We start from the raw sequence: 18,284 nt of genomic DNA on the forward strand, positions 1-18,284 counted from the left end.
AAAAAAACATAACAGGACATTTTGATTAAAAATAATTGCACTAAACAAAATCACTGTAGCCCATATTACAGGGATAAAAATTGATTAACTGATAGAACTCAAAAGTACTTGTAAATGGGGAATCATAATTCATAAGGGGTATTTCTAGTGGGATACTGCAGGGATCTGTTCTTGGCAATTCAGTATCTTTATCAATGATCTGAAAGAAAATATAAAAGACATTTCTGGCAAAATTTGCAGATAACACCAATATTGGTGGTGTGGTAAATAATTATGTGAACAGGTCAGTTGTACAAACCAATCTGAATCACTTGATAAGGTGATCTCATTTGAACAGCAGGTTTTTAATATAGCTGAACACCAGGTCATACATGTAGAAATGAGCAATGTAAGTCGTACTTATAAAGTGAGAGGAAGGTTCCTGAAATGCAATGGCAATGAAAAGGACCTAGAGTTAATGTTTATACAATCACTAACTATGAGCTCATGGTGTGGTGTAGCAAAGATGGCAATCCCAATCCTGGGTTGCCTAAATAAGGAAATATCAAGTAGGATTAGGGAGGCAGTATTACCCCTGTGTACAACATTAGCGAGACCATTACTGAAAGATTGTGTCCAGTTCTGGAGTTCACACTCCAAAAAGGTTGCTGACCAATTGGAAAGGGTTCAGAAAAGAGCAACAAGAATATGATTCAAGGTCTGGAAAACATGTCTTATAGGATATGTCTACACTGCAAGTGAAGGGACATTTGTAGGACAGGTCAGCATACCCATACTAACGTATGGGTAGCTTACGTAGCTTAGCTAGTACAGGTAACAATAGTAGCAGAGTTGGTAGCGTGGGCTTCAGCACAGGCTCGCGATATGAGTAAAATACAGGATCCCCAGTGTGCTTGTGCTGGGGTAGCCTGCCTATGCTGAAGCTTATTCCTCCTCATCTGCATTATTATTGTCACCTTTGCAGGTAGATTAAAGCTAACACATGTTCTACAATCATACCTTCACTGGCCATGTAGAAATACCTACATAGTCATGGTGATACATTTAAGAAGCTCAATCTTGATTTAAAAGTGCCTACATAAGGAAAACATTTCTGATACTATACATATCATTAATCTTCCAGAGAAAAAAAATAACAAGAGCCAGTGGGTTGCAAGCTAGGCTAGAGAAATTCAGGCTAGAAATAGGATGCATATTTTTAAACATTGGAACAATTTACCTAGGGCTGTGGTAGATTTTACATAATGTGAACTCTTTACATCAAGACTGGATATCTTTCTAAAAGATATTCTGTAGATCAAACAGACGTTATGGGTTTGATGCAGAAATTACTGGATGAAGTCTTATGACCAGTGTTATGTAGAAGGTCAGACCAGAAGATTATAATGGTCCCTTCTGGCCTTAACATCTATGAATTAAGGAGAGCACTTTAGCTCAAACTTAGGTCCATCACTATTCAGAAAAACATGTTTTTAAATGGTTAACACCCACTGGTGTAGCTCAATGCTTTGTGGAATGGGGCAGATTTAAGCATGTGCTGAATCAAGATCATGCTGAAAAGGTAACAAATTAAGATGGGATCATGAATTAGTAGTAGTAATAGTATTTTCTAAGGTGTCCTTCTGAAGAGTACGTTGGTGTATTCAGTGCTTGGGATTTGGGCCTACCAGTTTAAGTGTCCTCAATTTAGCAGCAAGTAAGCAAGATTAGAATCTGGATATTACCTGAATATTACCAGGGAAATAACAAGGAGTTATTTTTGAGGAACATGAAAGAAATATTTCTCAAAGGGAGTGGGGGAAACTGAAAGGAAGAAGCTATTGCATGGGTAATATGTTTTGGTGGAGCTATGCCCCATTTAGTCACCCTCTAAAAATAATAGTAAGGAAGTTATAAACTCTCAATAAATTACACAATATAAGTATTGTGACAAAGTTCCTCCTCTACCTTGGTGGGTCTTGTGCTTATTGGAGGATTTGCTTGCCTCAGAGATTCAGTTTGGCTGTTTTCATGAACCCACAGTCCAGGTCAACTCCTGTGTCTGATCAGGAGTTAGGAGGTTTGGGAGGAACCCGGGCCCACCCTCTACTCTGAGTTCCAGCCCAGGGCCCTGTGGAATGCAGCTGGCTAGAGTGCCCCTGGAACAGCTGTGCAACAGCTACAACTCCCTGGGCTACTTCCCCATGGCCTCCTCCCAACACCTTCTTTATCCTCACCTTTGTCCTGGTGTCTGATAATGCTTGTACTCCTCAGTTCTCCAGCAGTACACCTTCTCACTCTCAATTCCTAGTGCCTCTTGCTCCCAGCTGCTCACACGCACACCACAAACTGAAGTGAGCTCCCTTTTAAACCCAGGTGCCCTGATTAGCCTGCCTTAACTGATTCTAGCAGCTTCTTGATTGGCTGCAGGTGTTCTAATCAGCCTGTCTGCCTTAATTGTTTCCAGAAAGTTAATGATTGTTCTGGAACCTTCCCTGTTACCTTACCCAGGGGAAAGGGACCTACTTAACCTGGGGCTAATATATCTGCCTCCTATCACTCTCTTGTAGCCATCTGGCATGACCCTGTCACAGTATTTTGTGAAAAAGAGAATTTGATATAGTTTTCAGGCAGTACATGGTGTAGATTATGACAAAAATATACAGTGACTATACAGTTAGTTGTGCTGAGATTTTCAGACGTAAGGGATTACATCCCTTTGTTATGTATGGAAAATAATCTATATCAGCATCAAATATAAATTATGTACTCTTACAGGAAAGATTTGACTTGAGGTAAGGCTAGGAATAAATCTGTGTACCAGTTTAGGAGTAAGAAGCAGTAAAAGTAACTCCATTTTGAAATTTAGATCTATTGTCTCACCTTCTTTTTGGCTCCTTCTAGCTAAAATAGGATTGAAGTAACACCTCAAACTTTAGTTATGTAGAACTCAAGACTAATCTCTGATTTAGGCTGTTTATATAAATAATAAATAAAGTGATTATTGGTCTTCATAACTGCTTTATGGCATTGGAAGCCAAGGGTAAACAGCAACTGACATTTGCTAAAATATGATTGCGGCATAACCTCGGCTCATTCTCCAAACTGTTGCTCACCCTGCTTCACCAGCCCCTATTCCATGCATGGCCTTAGCAAGCTATGCACCCTTACTCCCTGTATGTGTCTCTTGACAAGTGATACTGCAGACTCCCAAGGTTTTGTTCCAAGTTTTTTGGGCCAGGAATTTATCTGGTGAACCTTCTGGTAGATCTGTAGGATGGGGGACCCTTACCTCTAGGTTACCAGTTTGAACCTGCCCTGCTTAGCAGGGCTTAAATGCTATTTCCTATCTAATAGTAGTTTGGTGGCTCTTATGTGAGATGAGGCTGAACCTTAGTTCTAGTTCTCATGTCACAAGCTCACCATTGTGCTTTGCCATAGATCAGAAGGTCTTCAGGGCAAGGATTGTCTCTTACCATGTGTTTTGTTCCCTGCCTAGTACAAAGGGGGTGCAGTCTTAGTTGGGTTCCCTAGCAAGGGTTCATACAGTGAGAGACAAAAATCTCTTTATTCACTATGAATTTGCAAGAACTGTCAGAACTGTCATTGTCTCACACACACACTGAAGATGGGCCAAAGGAGTTAAATGAACAATTAGAAGATTTTGATTTAATCTTTTTAAAAAAAGAACCCATGACTTTTTTGTCTCATATTTTCTTTAACTTTGGAGGAGAGCAGATTTGACATTGGAAGAGAATGTGGTGTTGTGGCATTCATAATCAGCATGTGGATTTGTATGGTTGTGAAGATAGGGAGCATGGAGGTGATGTCAAAGTTAATGCTTCTGTAACTAGTAATTTCCCAGATTTTTCATGATTGTTTTGGTAGGATACGTTCATGATCAATCTTAACTTTAAGTTAAAAAACGTTTTTGTGTGGACCATGTTCTAAATTCTCTAAATCATATTTATAGAAATACCCTTTTCCTCCACAGGACCGGGCTCAAAATCTTAATGAACGAAGAACAAGTACAACCACCCTCACAGTTGATGTGCTTGATGGGGATGATCTTGGACCAATGTTTCTCCCTTGTGTCTTAGTGAATAACACTCGGGACTGTAGGCCACTCACCTACCAAGCCAGCTTACCAGAGTTCACTGATCCTGTAAGTACTCAATGAACACTCTTTCTTGGGTTCTTAATTTCTCCCTCACTCTTTCCTAAACAAATATTGTGTTTTTCTACAGACAAAATGGGAAACTATCATACATTTTTTTTTTAGTTATTGTGTTCCTAATTAGAATAAGTGCTTCCATTTGCAAGCATGAAATACACTTCTAGGATTGAGTGAGGTTCTGGTGGGGTGAGCCACCTCAGCACTCAACTTGAAGTTTGCAGATGGAATTGAGAGACCGGGACAAGCTGAAGTCGCTGGGAACAAAGAGGGGACAGGAGCAGAGGGACAGGTGCAGAGGGACAGGTTTGATGGGACAGGTTCAGAAGAGGGCAAGTTGGGGGGGAACAGGAGCAGAAAGGTCTTAAAGTACTAGAATATGCTGTCCTCCAGAATCTGGAATAGAATCAAGTATTCCTGACATAAAAAATTCTTCTACTGCCTGGCAAAGAGCTGTGAAACCACTGACTCTTCACTCTCAGGCCTGATCTACATAGAGGATAGCAGCCCACTTCTAGTACCTGTTGGTCTGTTAACTCAAGTGGTAGAGGCATGTGCTTTGGATCTAAAGATGGTCTGGAGGGAGCACCTACATGATTTAACATCTAGTCTCCATGCCTATGCTTTGCTTGGCCTCACTGTGGAGAAGGCCAAGAGGCTGATCATTAGCTGTAATGTCTATACACTAGTGACTAGGACTGAGTCTGCTATTTCATGTCACAACTGAATAGCTGTTAATAGAAGATAATAAATAGTAGTCCCTGTTGACTTGTGTCAGATTTTATCCAGTCTCCTACAGATATTTGACTTCATATCCCATTACTAGGAGCACTATTTATGGAAGAAAGGACATTTCAGATATCCTCTATTTGGGTTTTTTTATGTAACTTATGCTATATCAAACAGTCAAAGCTTTTCTTTCGTTGAAAAAAAAACAAAACCTTTTTTGTGAAAATAGCTTTTTGAAGGTACAATGAAGTTGATGAAAGCTATTACTCTTATCACAATCCATTTATATAGTGTTGATTGTCCTATTCCCTGCATTTCAAGTATAGAATCTAAGGCCCCAGTCCTTCATGCACTTATGCATATAACTTCACTGACAGAAGAAGTATTGACTTCAGTGGGACTACTCACACAACTTATTCCCATGAGTAAATATTTGCAGGATCAGGAGGACCTAAATTAATGAGGTGAACTTCAAATTTCGCTGGAAATAATATTCTCAAACATAGCAATCTAAGAAACAAGTGGGGGCCAGGCACTTACATTGGATCAGATTTACGTGTTTGTAAATATAGTGATTTCATTGGAATTGCATCTGGGATCAGTGTGGCTTATCAGCTTTCAGAAGTACTTCTCTTTGCTTTGCTCATATGGACTCTATATTCAAACCAGGATTTTTGCCACTTCTGGCAAAACTGCAGGATTTCATATCCGATACTTTATCCCTGCTATTCACAGTTGGCTAAATAGGACATGATGATTCTAACTGTATAAAAGCAGAACTTTTCCTCTACTAAACCTTCAAAATCCTAAACTAATTCTTTTATCTTTTCAACTTCTATCTGACACTTCTTAACCTTCTGGGAGAGTTGGAAATTCTTTGCTAGTTACCACTGTGGTTTTCATTGACTTCAGAGGCCACTCCCAAGCTATTGGCAAAGCTTGAAGCCTTTTTTGCAGTGCAGACTGAGTTAGAAGCAAGTTACCAGTCCACTAAAATAATGAAATAGCAGAACTAGGTTATGGGAAAAAATGCACTTCAAAAAGGCCATATCTATTACACAAGTTTAAAGATTTATAAAAAGCACAGTATGGTTTAACTTCTTCCTTCCAGAGCAAAATAAAACTAGCTGTTCATAGAAGAAGCTAAGAGAAGATTCTGTAGTAGATAACCTGCAACAGCACTGTTGTTATGGAGAACTCTTAGATTATAAAAGGATTAATTGGTTCCACCACAAACAATTTCAGTAAAGAAGCTAAGGACTGAATGGACCATGGAAACTGAAATACCTTTTCACATCACTTTTTCAACAGTTAAGGAACATAAGCAGGGTGTTAGAGAAATTTGTTCTCCCATCCAGTCACGCATAAGTAAGTAAGGAATCCTAATGGCTTCAATAGGACCACTCATTTACTTAAAGTTAAGCATCTGTTTAAATGTTTTGCTGGAAAAGGGCCATGCATTTGCTGGAAAAGGGCGATACTTAAGGCCCATCATTTTCAGTATTTACTGATTTTTCCTGAAAAATTCCTAGGTCTTGAAAAAAACAGTATTCATGGTTTTACGAATTATCACCCAAATGTTGGCTCTTTGGGGACCGGGTGCCCCCTTGCAGAGTCCCAACCAGACTTCAGTGTGGTCTTCAGGGAGCAGAAAGCTGCACTTCATGAGTACTGGTCCCCCTGCTGGTCAGATCCCCCTCCTGGGAAGCAGAAGTGGACAGGTCTGCTCTGCTGGTGTCAGGAGGGGGCTTTGTCTGGCAAAAGGGCTGGCAGTCATGGGATGCAGCCTTCTGCTCTCCTCAACCCCAGCCCTTCAATGCAGCCCAGGTCACTTTCCCTGCCAGATAGAGCCCCGTGCTGACACCAGCCCTTCAGTGTGGCCCCATCCCTGCAGCCCCAGGGCACAGAGCCCCATCCGCTTCCCCTGCTGACTGGAGCCAGCACAGGTGGAGTAGCCAGGGCTATGCTGAACAGTTGGGACCAGGAGGGGGCCTGTCTGGTGGGTGACCAGTACTCATTGCATGCAATCTTCCACTCCCCTCCTGATCCTGGCCCTTCCGCATGGCCTCGTCCATTTCCTATGCACAATATATGTGCAATATATGTTCTGTTTTTATTTCAGCATTGTTGCGTGGGGGTGGGGGTGGGGTGTTACTTTTTTTTACAGTGAATAATACAGGAAATAATAATGAATCCCAAACAATGAAGTTTTAAGCTTAAATTATGTAGATACAGCTGCTTGGATGAAGATGTTTCATTTAAAAGATAAAATACTCCACTGCATTTACCCTAAAATAAAGCATTTATAAGCACAGTACTAAATGTGGTTGTAATAATAATTTTTTTTTTCAGTCTTCTAAGATTAATTATCTTTAGCTGGCTTCTGTCAAAGCTTTCTCTGATGTAAAATGCAGATTATTTTTCTAATGTAATTATTTTCTTTAGTGGATCTAGAGCAGCTTGTTACATTGGCAACATGGAAGGAATCCACATAGGGTGTACTTTGTTTACTGTCTATGGCTGGAATGATAGAAGAGGCAGGCACAATTAATGGGCTGCTTTGTTACCAGAGAACTGATTTATTTATACCCCAAACAATGTCAGGGTTTATATTATGCCTTTTGGGATTGATTCAAGCCAGTATTATTAACCATGTTAAAACTGCTGCAAGCTGTAGTTAGGGCTATATAATTAGTATGTATGTAGAAATATGTTTTAGGTCCTTGCTCCTTGCAAGGGATGAATACCAACTGCCCCAAAACTGCCAGTCTCTCAAGCAGACCAACAAAGGGTATCAGAGGCCTTCCCCCCCCATATTTGCTCGTTCTGAGTAAAATTAAATATTGATAATAACAATACTGCCCTTTCAGTCTGTAAGGTACTGCTGTTAACCACTCAGTTTTGGCAGTATTTAGGACTCAAGGTGAAACAAATTCTCGAACAACTGGTAATGGATTGTCATTTCTGCAGCACCACCACCAATGTTTTACCTCAGTAAATAATTATAACTAACTTTTAACACTATGGTCTGAGTTTAAGGTAGTGTGAACATCATTATTAATAACGTCAAGCTGCTGTGATGTTGTGTGACAACTCTGTAAAAAGGCCAGAGCATTAGATGCTTTGACAGCAAACTCATAGCTGAAAACAAAACAAAACAAAAAACTATGGGCTTGATCCAATGACCAGAAGTCCTTCCATTGACTTCAGGGGGCTTTGCTTGGGGTCCTAAAGGGGAGAGCAACCTTTTAAAAAGCAAAGCAATGATAAAAATCATACAAGTGTGACACTTAACCCGGGAAACAGAACATTCTAAGCCAGTGGTTCTCAAACTTTTTTTTCATGGACCACTTGAAAATTGGTGAGGGTCTCAGCGGACCACTTAATGATCTTTCCAAATGTTGTTTGTACCGTTAGCTAACTATTGTAAAACACTTTGGATAAAAGCTCTATATTAAATAAACATTAATAATAATTAATGTTGTTTTTTTGTTCTACAAATTAAACCACACAACTCATATTTTAATATCAGTAGTCTTACCTTTCTAATGCGATGGATATGCCCTCTCTCCCCTGCTGCAGCAGCCCCTGAGCTGGGGCTGGGAAGGAGAGGGGTCTCTCCCTGGCAGGTTCAGCCCTGGGGAAAGTCGCCTCTTTCTCTGGCTGCTGCAGCCCTGCATATCCCAAATTCCCCTCACCCCCTCTTCTCACTCCACTGCCCCCTCCCACCAACCCCCTATTCTCCCCAAGGCCACCACCACACGTTACATGTGCATCTTCTCCAGGGTCCAGGCACCTAATTAGTGGAGCCATGCCTGCACGGCTCTACTAATAAGGTGGGTGGCCCTTCATTCTCTTGTGTGCGGCCACCCAGGCGCGCACCTTAGAGGGAACTATCCGTGGACCACCTGAATGAAGCTCGCGGACGACTACTGGTCCGCGGACTACAATTTAAGAACCTCTGTTCTAAGCTAATCAATAGTAGAGTGAGCAACACATTCTGTTCTCAATTTCATTTATACAAAGCCTTTATTTTCAAGTGAAAGCAGAATTGGGCCCAATTTTTTTAACCAGATAAAAAGAGTCTATAAAATTAAACATGAATGACACAGTCAAGATTTTATTAGGACTGTGGATACATTTTTTTTTGGCTACATATAAATCCAATAGCTACATCAGTGCCTAATGAAAATCGGAGTCCTTAAAGAGCTCATGGAATGGGACCAGAAAAGGCAGTCAGTTCTTTCCTCCCTTAATTCTCAAAAGTCCCAGATACCTTAACCTAGGAGAAGATTTCAAATGGATTCATGGGTTCATTGACACCCACAGATATCATGAAACTAAGAATGAAAAACCTGAGTGATGCTGTGATCCCATACACCGGGTTTCAATGCCCAGAATGGGGAGCTGGGCTCAGCCCTGTAAGATAGGAGTCACAGCTGTGGAGTAAGTGCAACTCAAGTTCGCTTTCCAGGGCCCCCCTTCCTCATCCTGGGGCTTTGCGTTCTCATCAGGTCAGGATTAGGGGTGCAATGCTGGGGTGGAGGCTACTACTGCGGGTTGTCAATTCCACCCTTGACTACAACTCAAAATCATGGGAAAGTAGTATTTAGTATAGTGTACCCATTGAATCGGGAGGCTATTTGTGCCCCAGCCTTAGACTCGGAGTAGCATTCCTCATTCCCCTAAATCTAGTCTCTAGTTTTGCTGTATTTGGTCCCTTGACAACCTTGAGTACTCCATTCTGTCCAAGCTTATACGGCGAAAACTGAAGGATGACTTTGAGAACTTCCGGAAAGAAAAGCTCCTCAAAACAGCTGAATCACACAAGAACCTCAGGACATGCAAGTGGGAATTGACACCGTATAGACTGAGTATAACAGCATTGAAGAACAAGGACAGAGAGACAGTAATCGACAGAGCAGGGATGGAGGAGATCTGCAAGGACTTCTATACAGAACTGTTCGAATCTAGAATCAACGTCCCTCTCCCAATGCTCTAAGAGTCAGAAGAATGCGTCCCCCCAGTAATAGTCAGCAAAGTCCAAAGCACACTACACCAGATGAAGAAGGGAAAAGCTCCAGGCAAAGATGGAATAACATCAGAAATGATTTCTGCAGGAAGCGAAAAACTTTGGAAGGCCCTTGCTTTAAGATTTAGTCGATATCTTGAAGAAGAAAAATACCATCAAGCTGCTGGAAGGAGTCAAATACCATCTTGCTGCACAAGAAGGGCGACTGAGAAAATCTTAAGAACTACTGCCCTATATGCCTGCTCTCTCACATCTACAAGCTCTTCACAAAGGTGATAATGAACTGACTCTCGCAGAGTCTGGATGAGCAAGAGCTGAGAGAACAGGCAGGATTTGGAAGAAATTTCAGCACGATAGACCATATATTTACCCTTAGCCAGCTCCTAGAAAGAGTGAGGGAATACAGACTCCTGCTGTGCATTGCTTTCATCGACTATGAAAAGGCCTTTGATAGCGTCAAGTTTAACGCAATATTAAAGGCACTCGCAGGACAGGGCATTAACACACAGTACATCAATTTGTTGAAGGAAGTGAATACTGGATGTACAAGAGACCTTACTCGCCTTGAAACTCCCCTCTGCATCCCAATCAAGAAAGGCGTAAAGCAAGGAGATACGATTTCTCCAAAACTATTCACCGCCTGCCTCGAAATGGTTATGAACAAGATCAACTGGAGGAGTGGTGTCAACATAAATGGAGAACGATTATCCCATCTCAGATTTGCAGATGTCATCGTACTAATTGCCGAAAGCACCAACCAACTGCAGAGCATGCTACGAAGACTCGACAAGAAAAGCAGTCAGGTTGGCCTGAAAATGAACCTCTGCAAAACGAAATACATGCAGTCAGATGTCTTATGAAAAGCCCAAATAATGGTAACAGGAGAAGAAATCGAAGAACTGGAACAGTGCATATATTTGGCCAAGAAGTTAATATGGGCCAAGACCTGAATGGACAACTCTCACGAAGGATTCAGGCAGGATGGTGTGCATTTTTTCCATCAAGGATGTCCTCAAAGGAAAAATCGACAAGACCACACATACAAATATCTTCAATTCAACAGTGCTGCCAGTCATGCTATATGGCAGTGAAACGTGGGCACTGAAAAAGAGAGATGAACAGTGGCTGTTGGTAGCTGAAAGGGCAATGGAACGAGATATGTTGGGAATTTCCCTTCTGGATCGCATCCCAAATGAAATGATCAGAGAATGCAGTGGTGTGAAAGATATTGTCGTGAAAAGCAGACATAACAAGATGTGATGGGCGGGCCATACAGCACAGCTCACAAGCAATAGGTGGACCGCAATCATTGCTGAGTGGTACCCGCAAGAACAGAAAAGACCACCTGGTCGGCCTCCAAGAAGATGGGAGGATGACCTTGTTAAACTTTTCAGACGAACATGGAGAAGAAAGGCAAGAAAGCGAGAAGAATGGCGGATGTGTTGTGATCGTCGCAGTCTTATTGACAGCTGAAGACCAATTGATCCAGGTGGTCCCTTGTACTTAATCTGGCCAGATTATTATATTTCTTCAGAAGAAAACTATAATGTTTTTTATTTCATCTTGAGTAGAAATCTTCTTTATTTTAATCATTACTTTAGCTCTGTATAGTCTTATTATTACACATGACCAGTCCTCTCTAAATCCTGATAAATTCTTGGCCTCTATGATATCTTGTGGCAATGAGTTCCACAGGTCAATGATGTATTGTCTGAAAAGTATTTACTGTGGATGAATGATATATTCTAGATCCAAATTAACCAAGTTCACTAAAGGATCTAATTGCTTTGCACAGATTTCAAATTGTCACTCTTGCATCCTCTCCTGGAATGTTTACACTCTTGCTATGAATTGAGTTTGAGTTCCTAGAGAAAACTATGTGGTTCATGCTGGGTATATTTTATTTTTATTGTTTCTTTATCTGATCAGGTTTGAGTAAAGTAAAATATGTTTCAAGATTGAGGAATAATTCAGCAGGTGAACAATCAGTAACAGTATATGAAGTTCATTAGACCTTGAGTAAAAAGTTTACAAGGCAAGATTATAAAGTTAATCTCATTTTCTCCTAAATAGCACTTTTTGTAAGGTACTGTACTTGTATTACTGTATTTCCCCTAGAGATGGAATGGTAAATAAGTAATAGAGTATGTTTAATCTGGTTCAGTAAATTGCTGGAATTCTTTTGAATAAAATTGTTTCACTATCAAGTTCCTTTTTCCTCAAGGTGTTCATCCATCCATATAAAATATTAACACTCCATGGTGCCCTTATTGACTTTTTTTTGCCCATTCAAATTAGGACTTCCAACTTTGACTGTAAGGCACTAGAAGGGGTTATTGCTTCTGAATGCACCACCATGGTAATGGTTTCTCTTTGCCATCTTCATGTAGTGTCATAGCTCAACGTCATATGGGGAGGCACTTCAGCAATATGGACTAAATTATGATGTGATACACCAGTGAATATCTAATGTATCACATGATCACTCTTTTCATTCATTAAAAGAGCTTTTCCAGAGCTGGTCCATTTCTAGTAAGTAATGTATTTTAAAGTTTTCTAAAAATTAACCAACTAATATAACAAATCTAAAATTGGTTAGAGTTCAGAAATATTTTTCAGTTCTGGTTCCTAGATTTATGACTGCAATATATTTTTAGAATTTAGGTGCAATCCTTTATCATCTATGGCATGCACTCCATTCTAGGCTGACTTGGGTTTTGGTGATGGGCCCACACAAGCCTGATTGATTACAGGGAGGGAGGGGGGAAATCAGGAGGCCTACACTAGCCTAAGGGTTTGATGGAGATGGAACTCATGCAAGCTTGGGTCATTGACAGGGGACAGGGTCAGGGCATACAAATCTAATTGAAGGGAAAGGTAGATGGGCACATTCAGGCCTGATTATCAGTTGAGGTATGTTTGGACCCATGCAAACTTGACTTTAGTAGTAGATGGGTCCACACAAACCTGAGTGATGATGGATGCTGGGTACATGTAAAACCTTCTCCATCGTGAGCTACACTTTTCCATCAGATTTTGTTCTACAACAGAAAAGTGTGTCTACATAGCTGTTGATAGATAAAATATTCTCCATTCACTGCAATTCTGTCCCCAACAGGTCTGCTTACCACCTCTAAATCTCAATAAACCATTATAAAATACACAGAAAATGAATATGCAAAATACTTTGGGAGAAATTAGGTTTGATACAAACAACATACCTAAACAGAATCAAGGAAAAGAGTTCAGTCATCTAACAGTACATTTCCTTTCCTCCATCCATAGGCATACACCTTACTCCTCTTCTTCAACTGCTTGTACCTATGGGAACTCCACCTTAGGTGTACATACATTCCATGCACTTTTGATGAGAGATTTTGCCAGCAGGTTTTGTATGATCTGCAAATGCGTCCTAACTATCCTTATTCCCTGTACCAAGTTTATATAAGGCAGTTTGGGACCTGCTGCCACTCATTTCCTTCTAACCATCCTCAGGCTTGATATGTAGTTCTGCTGTGTCTGCATAGTTTACATACCTTTACATAAATTTTGATAGTTTTAGCTAGTTTTAGAGTAGTTTTAGCATTCAAGTTTAATAATAGTTTCTTTGTAGTGTAAATAGTTGAACTGAGAGATTTCAGGCCTTACTTTCAATTGTTCCCCTTATTTTGACCTCTTCCTCCCTGCATTCTTCTCTTGGATGGGGGATGTTTTGGGGATGACATGTTTTTTCTTTATTTGAACTTTGGGGGAATGGCTGAATCCCCTGGAAGTCTTGTGCCATTTTAAGGGAGGTTAGCCTTGTGAGCAATGATAACTCCAGTTTATTTTGTTTAGGGGAAGCCCATATTCCTTCACATTGTAGCATTTGCAGTCTTTTTAAACAGTATACTAAAAATGATCACAGAAACAAATGTGAGGATTTCTCTCATGGAGTCGTTAATAAGACCTTGTCAGATCTAGGCTTTTCTGACCCAACCTGTACATGCAGAGTCAAGTACTAAGGGTGCCCCATTGAAGTCAGAACCCTCCATCATCTGGTGGGTCTCGGGGCAACATTTGGAGACTGGAACAAGGACTATTTCCTGGCATGAGAGTCCTAGATGATCTTCTGCAGAAGTTGAGAAACAAAAGTGGCCAAAATCTTGAAATCTCAGGTCCGGTCCAAGTGCAGTGTTGTTGGTACCATCCTGGGTACACCGTGCAGGATGGTACTGGTGTCGAAGACTGGTTCAAGTGCTGTGATAGGGACTAAAGCTGTTAAGAAGAGCAAGTCATCTTCTTCAAGGCATACAGTACTGGTTGCAGCCAAGACCATAAGGATAACAGTACTGATCTTGATGACTGTCCTACAGCATCCGCTAGCCATTAGGCACTGAACTCTTGCTCGGTAGCAACTAGACTTTAGGTACTGATTTGTTCAGACTTGACCCTGCTGCAGGGAATGTTTATGCTCCATAAGGACCTTATGGCTACTGAAGAACCAGAATCTCCCTTGTTGGCAGGTAAAGTGCAGATATCCCAGGTACCAATTGTATCTAGATGATTGCCCCATACAACTTCATCTTCTATAGCACCTCCATTTGCATCTGAGGAGTGTTCTTAATCAGACTCTCAGTCCAGCAAGCAGGGCTCTCCAACCTATTCCCCAAAAGCCCCTTCTTCAGGATCCAGATCTGAAGTGGGGTCAGTAACATCTAAACAGGGCAGAGAGTCATAATATCATCTGCCTATGTTTTAGAATGAACCACTTTGGGTATCCCCATCTTTTTCATATGACCTACACAGTGTCCATACTGGAACCAATGGGATTTATATAGGGAGCAATATTTGAGCTTCTAGTCATCCAGAGATAGTAGATTAGAGGAAACAACCTGCTCCTCCATAGAACATTTCACATCCGTCCCTGCAATACATTTAGAGACATCTGAAGATCAGGATCATCAGGAGGATAAAGATATTGTACCTCAAATAAATACATCAACATCTTCCCCTGATGAGGCAGTAATGCCCTCTCTCTCCCCATGCAGATGCTTTTAAACAATTTCAGGAAGAAATGAAAAAGATGGCTGAAACTTTGCAGATACAGGAAGAAGCCCTTCATAAATTCTACACTCTTGTTTCAGGTTGCATAGTCCCACCTATTAATGACACTTTACTAGAGCCAGCCAAATTTGTTAGGCAAACTTTTGCCACAGCAACACCTACCTGCAAAAGGGCTGATAGAAAGTACTACGTGCTGTCTAAAGCTTCTGAGTACCTTTATTCCTACCCCATTTCTCATTCTTTGGTGGTCAATGCAGCCAATGAAAGGAATAGACCACATCACTGAAAATCAGGATCCCATGGCAAAAATCGGAAGCATCTCTGCCTCTTTGGGTGCAAGTTATAGAAAGTGGCTTGAAAATGCCAAGCAGAACATCAGAATGGAGAAAACACAAACCTTTTCTTCATTAGCTACTACACTAAACACAGAGGAATAGACATCCTTATAAATCTTAGTGCAGTAGTTAGGGAAACTTAGCAACCATGCCCTGGGTGAAATTCCCATATTCCTTAAAGTAGACTTTTTGGAGGAATCAACTTTCTTTTAAGGGTTTTAAGTAGGGCTTCTGGTTTTAGGTTTTAACTGATTAAACACTGATTAAAACTCTGATACCAAAAAAAAAAAAGGGGGGGGGGGGAGAATGAGAATAGTGTTTATCCATTAAACAGCAGAAAAAAACACCAGAAATGGTTACTGGTATGTAAGCACTTGTCTGCATGCAGCAGTAGTGCAAACTGCAGGGGTGTAGTTTCTAAAGCACACTAACATGTTGTGCATTAATTGGTCCATGTAGATTGTGCTGGTGTGCCCAAAAAGTTTCCTAGTACTCTTTAAAACAGTACTTTTTTAACTTTGCATGTAACTTTGGCAGTACTTTGCCAAACTAGGCAACATTACAAAGAGGTTATTTATTACCGTATATACAAAGAATTTTTGGACATCTACATAAAACTCAAAAATTGCTAAAAATACCCCCCCAGATCAATTATTCCCCCAAAAGAGAAGCCTTATGCATGAGGTATCTATATTGATGTCCTATGTTTAGTACAGGACAGCTGCACCCAGAGTCTTTGGGGGTATGTGGATTGTTTGTGTACACTGGGTTATGGGGCTGGCATTATTCTAGGGGTGCTGATCAACTGCTTTTTCCCATCCTGCCATCAAAGATCTTTATAGATTTATGTAGTCCAGTGCATATACTTAATAGAATCAATAAATATCGTAAAATAGATGAACGTTATACCCTTGAAGATGCAGAGAGGGGCAATGCCAGACCCAAATGTAGTGTAGGCATGCTTCAGCCCCCTTGAAAATTGTAAAGGTAAGCTTTGTAGGCAGTTCTGAGATCTGGTGGGAGGTAAGGAAAGTTGGAGCTGAAGTGCAAATGCTTTCCTTTAGAGGAAAGTATTCTATATAACCTGAATCTTCAAGTAAAAAAAATATTTCTACAATCTCCAAACCAACTGCTAACTCCTGTAAATGGAACCCTGTGAAAACCACCCATCTGTAGCCATATGGGTTTAAACTATAAGGATAATTCATAAGGACAATATCCATGTCAAATCTAGTCGGTTTTTAAAATATATATTTCAAAGTGGTTCTGGCCAGTACACCTGTTTCAATGTTCGTTGTTTTTAAACCATATTTTCCTGTTTTATTCAATATTTTTTCTCCTTTTACTGTATGAAACAAAAACAGATGGAAACTGCCTATATAGGGGGAAAAGTGAAAATGGTTACAGCATTTTATATATAAAATACACAAAGTAACCCAAGAGAAGAATAAAGATTTTTTTTTCAGTTATAATAGCCTTAGATGGTACTTTTAATAATAGAAGGTTAAAAATATCAGATGTGTGATTTTTTTTAGGTTACATGTCCCTCTGAGAATATTAGGTGTATATTTATTATTAAAAAGGAAATGAATAGTGACCATGACTAAGATATACAACACTTTGAAGGGCAAAGAAAAGGTGGATGCTACAAAACTGTTCCAGAGGATAAAAGATTCTAAAACAAGAGGGTGTAAATTGAAACTACAGAAGGAACATGTACTAAGTACACAGAATCTACCTAGAAGTTATATGTGGCATAAAATACCAAAGATTACAATAAAAATAAATTCTACACCCTGAACATATTCAAAGAAGGGTTAAGAATTAAAACTCTAAGAAGGTAAAGCATTACATGGTGTAAACTTTTGAATGAAAACTTGGACAATGGAATAATCTCACAAAGAAGTACTTAAAACAGAATAAATGTAAGTGTGCTTAGAAGAAAAAAAGTCCATTGTAGCTGTTTAGCTAGTTTACATTTAATTATGTTTTTAAAAGTAGCATAAATATCCTAAAAAGCCAGGTACTTAAAAAAACCATGTTCTGGACTTCAGTAACAGCTTTTAATGGCTATAAATGTTATATTCTATTGATACAAGTCAATTAATTGATATTAGATTAATAAATCCTATAGATAATCACAAACTGAGCAATTTTTCACATCAGTGATTCTTATATTAGAAACAGTTGCTCCAAATAGCCACCAAGTTTGGGGTTCAATGTCCTTTTAAATATCACATTGATCTCAGTTTTTAATTGACGAAATTGCAGACTTTAATTACTGCTGTCACTTTTCTGTTCCTTGTAATCCATTTTATTAAAGATCATTTGTAATCCCTTCTTATGGTTTTATTGTTTGGCATTTCATTACTTTATATCTGTGTATGCCCTTTCTCTCCTGAGGTCTCAGACATCATATTCCTCCTACACACAAAGTAAGACCAAAGCCTTGCAGTTTTTAACCATTTTTTCCAATTACTATGGCAACTCAGTGATGGGTGCAGTGAGATTCGTAATATCGTCTGCTTCAGTGTGCGGCAACTGCTGAACTTTTTGTTTTTAACAGGTTCTTTGTAAAGACAGACTTTTGTAAGGTTTTGTTTTCCAATTTCACAGTGAGGCTTTTATTCATTTTATCATTGCAGGAGGCATCAAGCATATGTGTAAGTTCTCAAAAGCCTCGGATCCCTGTGTGTTCTTGGATGGAACACAGCAAGGCGCATGAGGTTTAGTTTTCCACCCTGAAAACTAGTATATTTGAAGCCCTTTGTGTGAACATGCTTATATTACTCACTATTGTGCAGGGTAAAGAGGAGCAGTGCCTTGGTGGAGATTAGGTGTGCCTGAGGAGACATGGATTTAAACAATCCTCATCAAGCTAAGTCTGTATTTATCTACCATACATCTTCCCAATTATTGGGCAGGAATAACTTGGTATCCACACAGAAACTCATTTTTTACTCATCACTTTTGACCATTTGCTAATATG

At 39.9% G+C, this 18,284-nt stretch overlaps 1 protein-coding gene across 11 annotated transcripts in view; it reads left to right on the plus strand.

Annotated features, from left to right (window-relative positions):
- PCDH15 (protocadherin related 15) overlaps positions 1–18,284 on the plus strand; it is a 1,355,521-nt gene that overhangs the window by 940,538 nt on the left and 396,699 nt on the right. For all 11 annotated transcript variants that reach the window (XM_073353680.1, XM_073353679.1, XM_073353682.1 and 8 more), the window contains one exon: positions 3,974–4,144. In XM_073353680.1, the coding sequence (XP_073209781.1) occupies positions 3,974–4,144 (171 nt within the window). The remainder of the gene's footprint in view (positions 1–3,973; positions 4,145–18,284) is intronic.

This window comes from Lepidochelys kempii, chromosome 7, assembly GCF_965140265.1.
Source record: "Lepidochelys kempii isolate rLepKem1 chromosome 7, rLepKem1.hap2, whole genome shotgun sequence".
NCBI classification, from domain to species: domain Eukaryota; kingdom Metazoa; phylum Chordata; order Testudines; family Cheloniidae; genus Lepidochelys; species Lepidochelys kempii.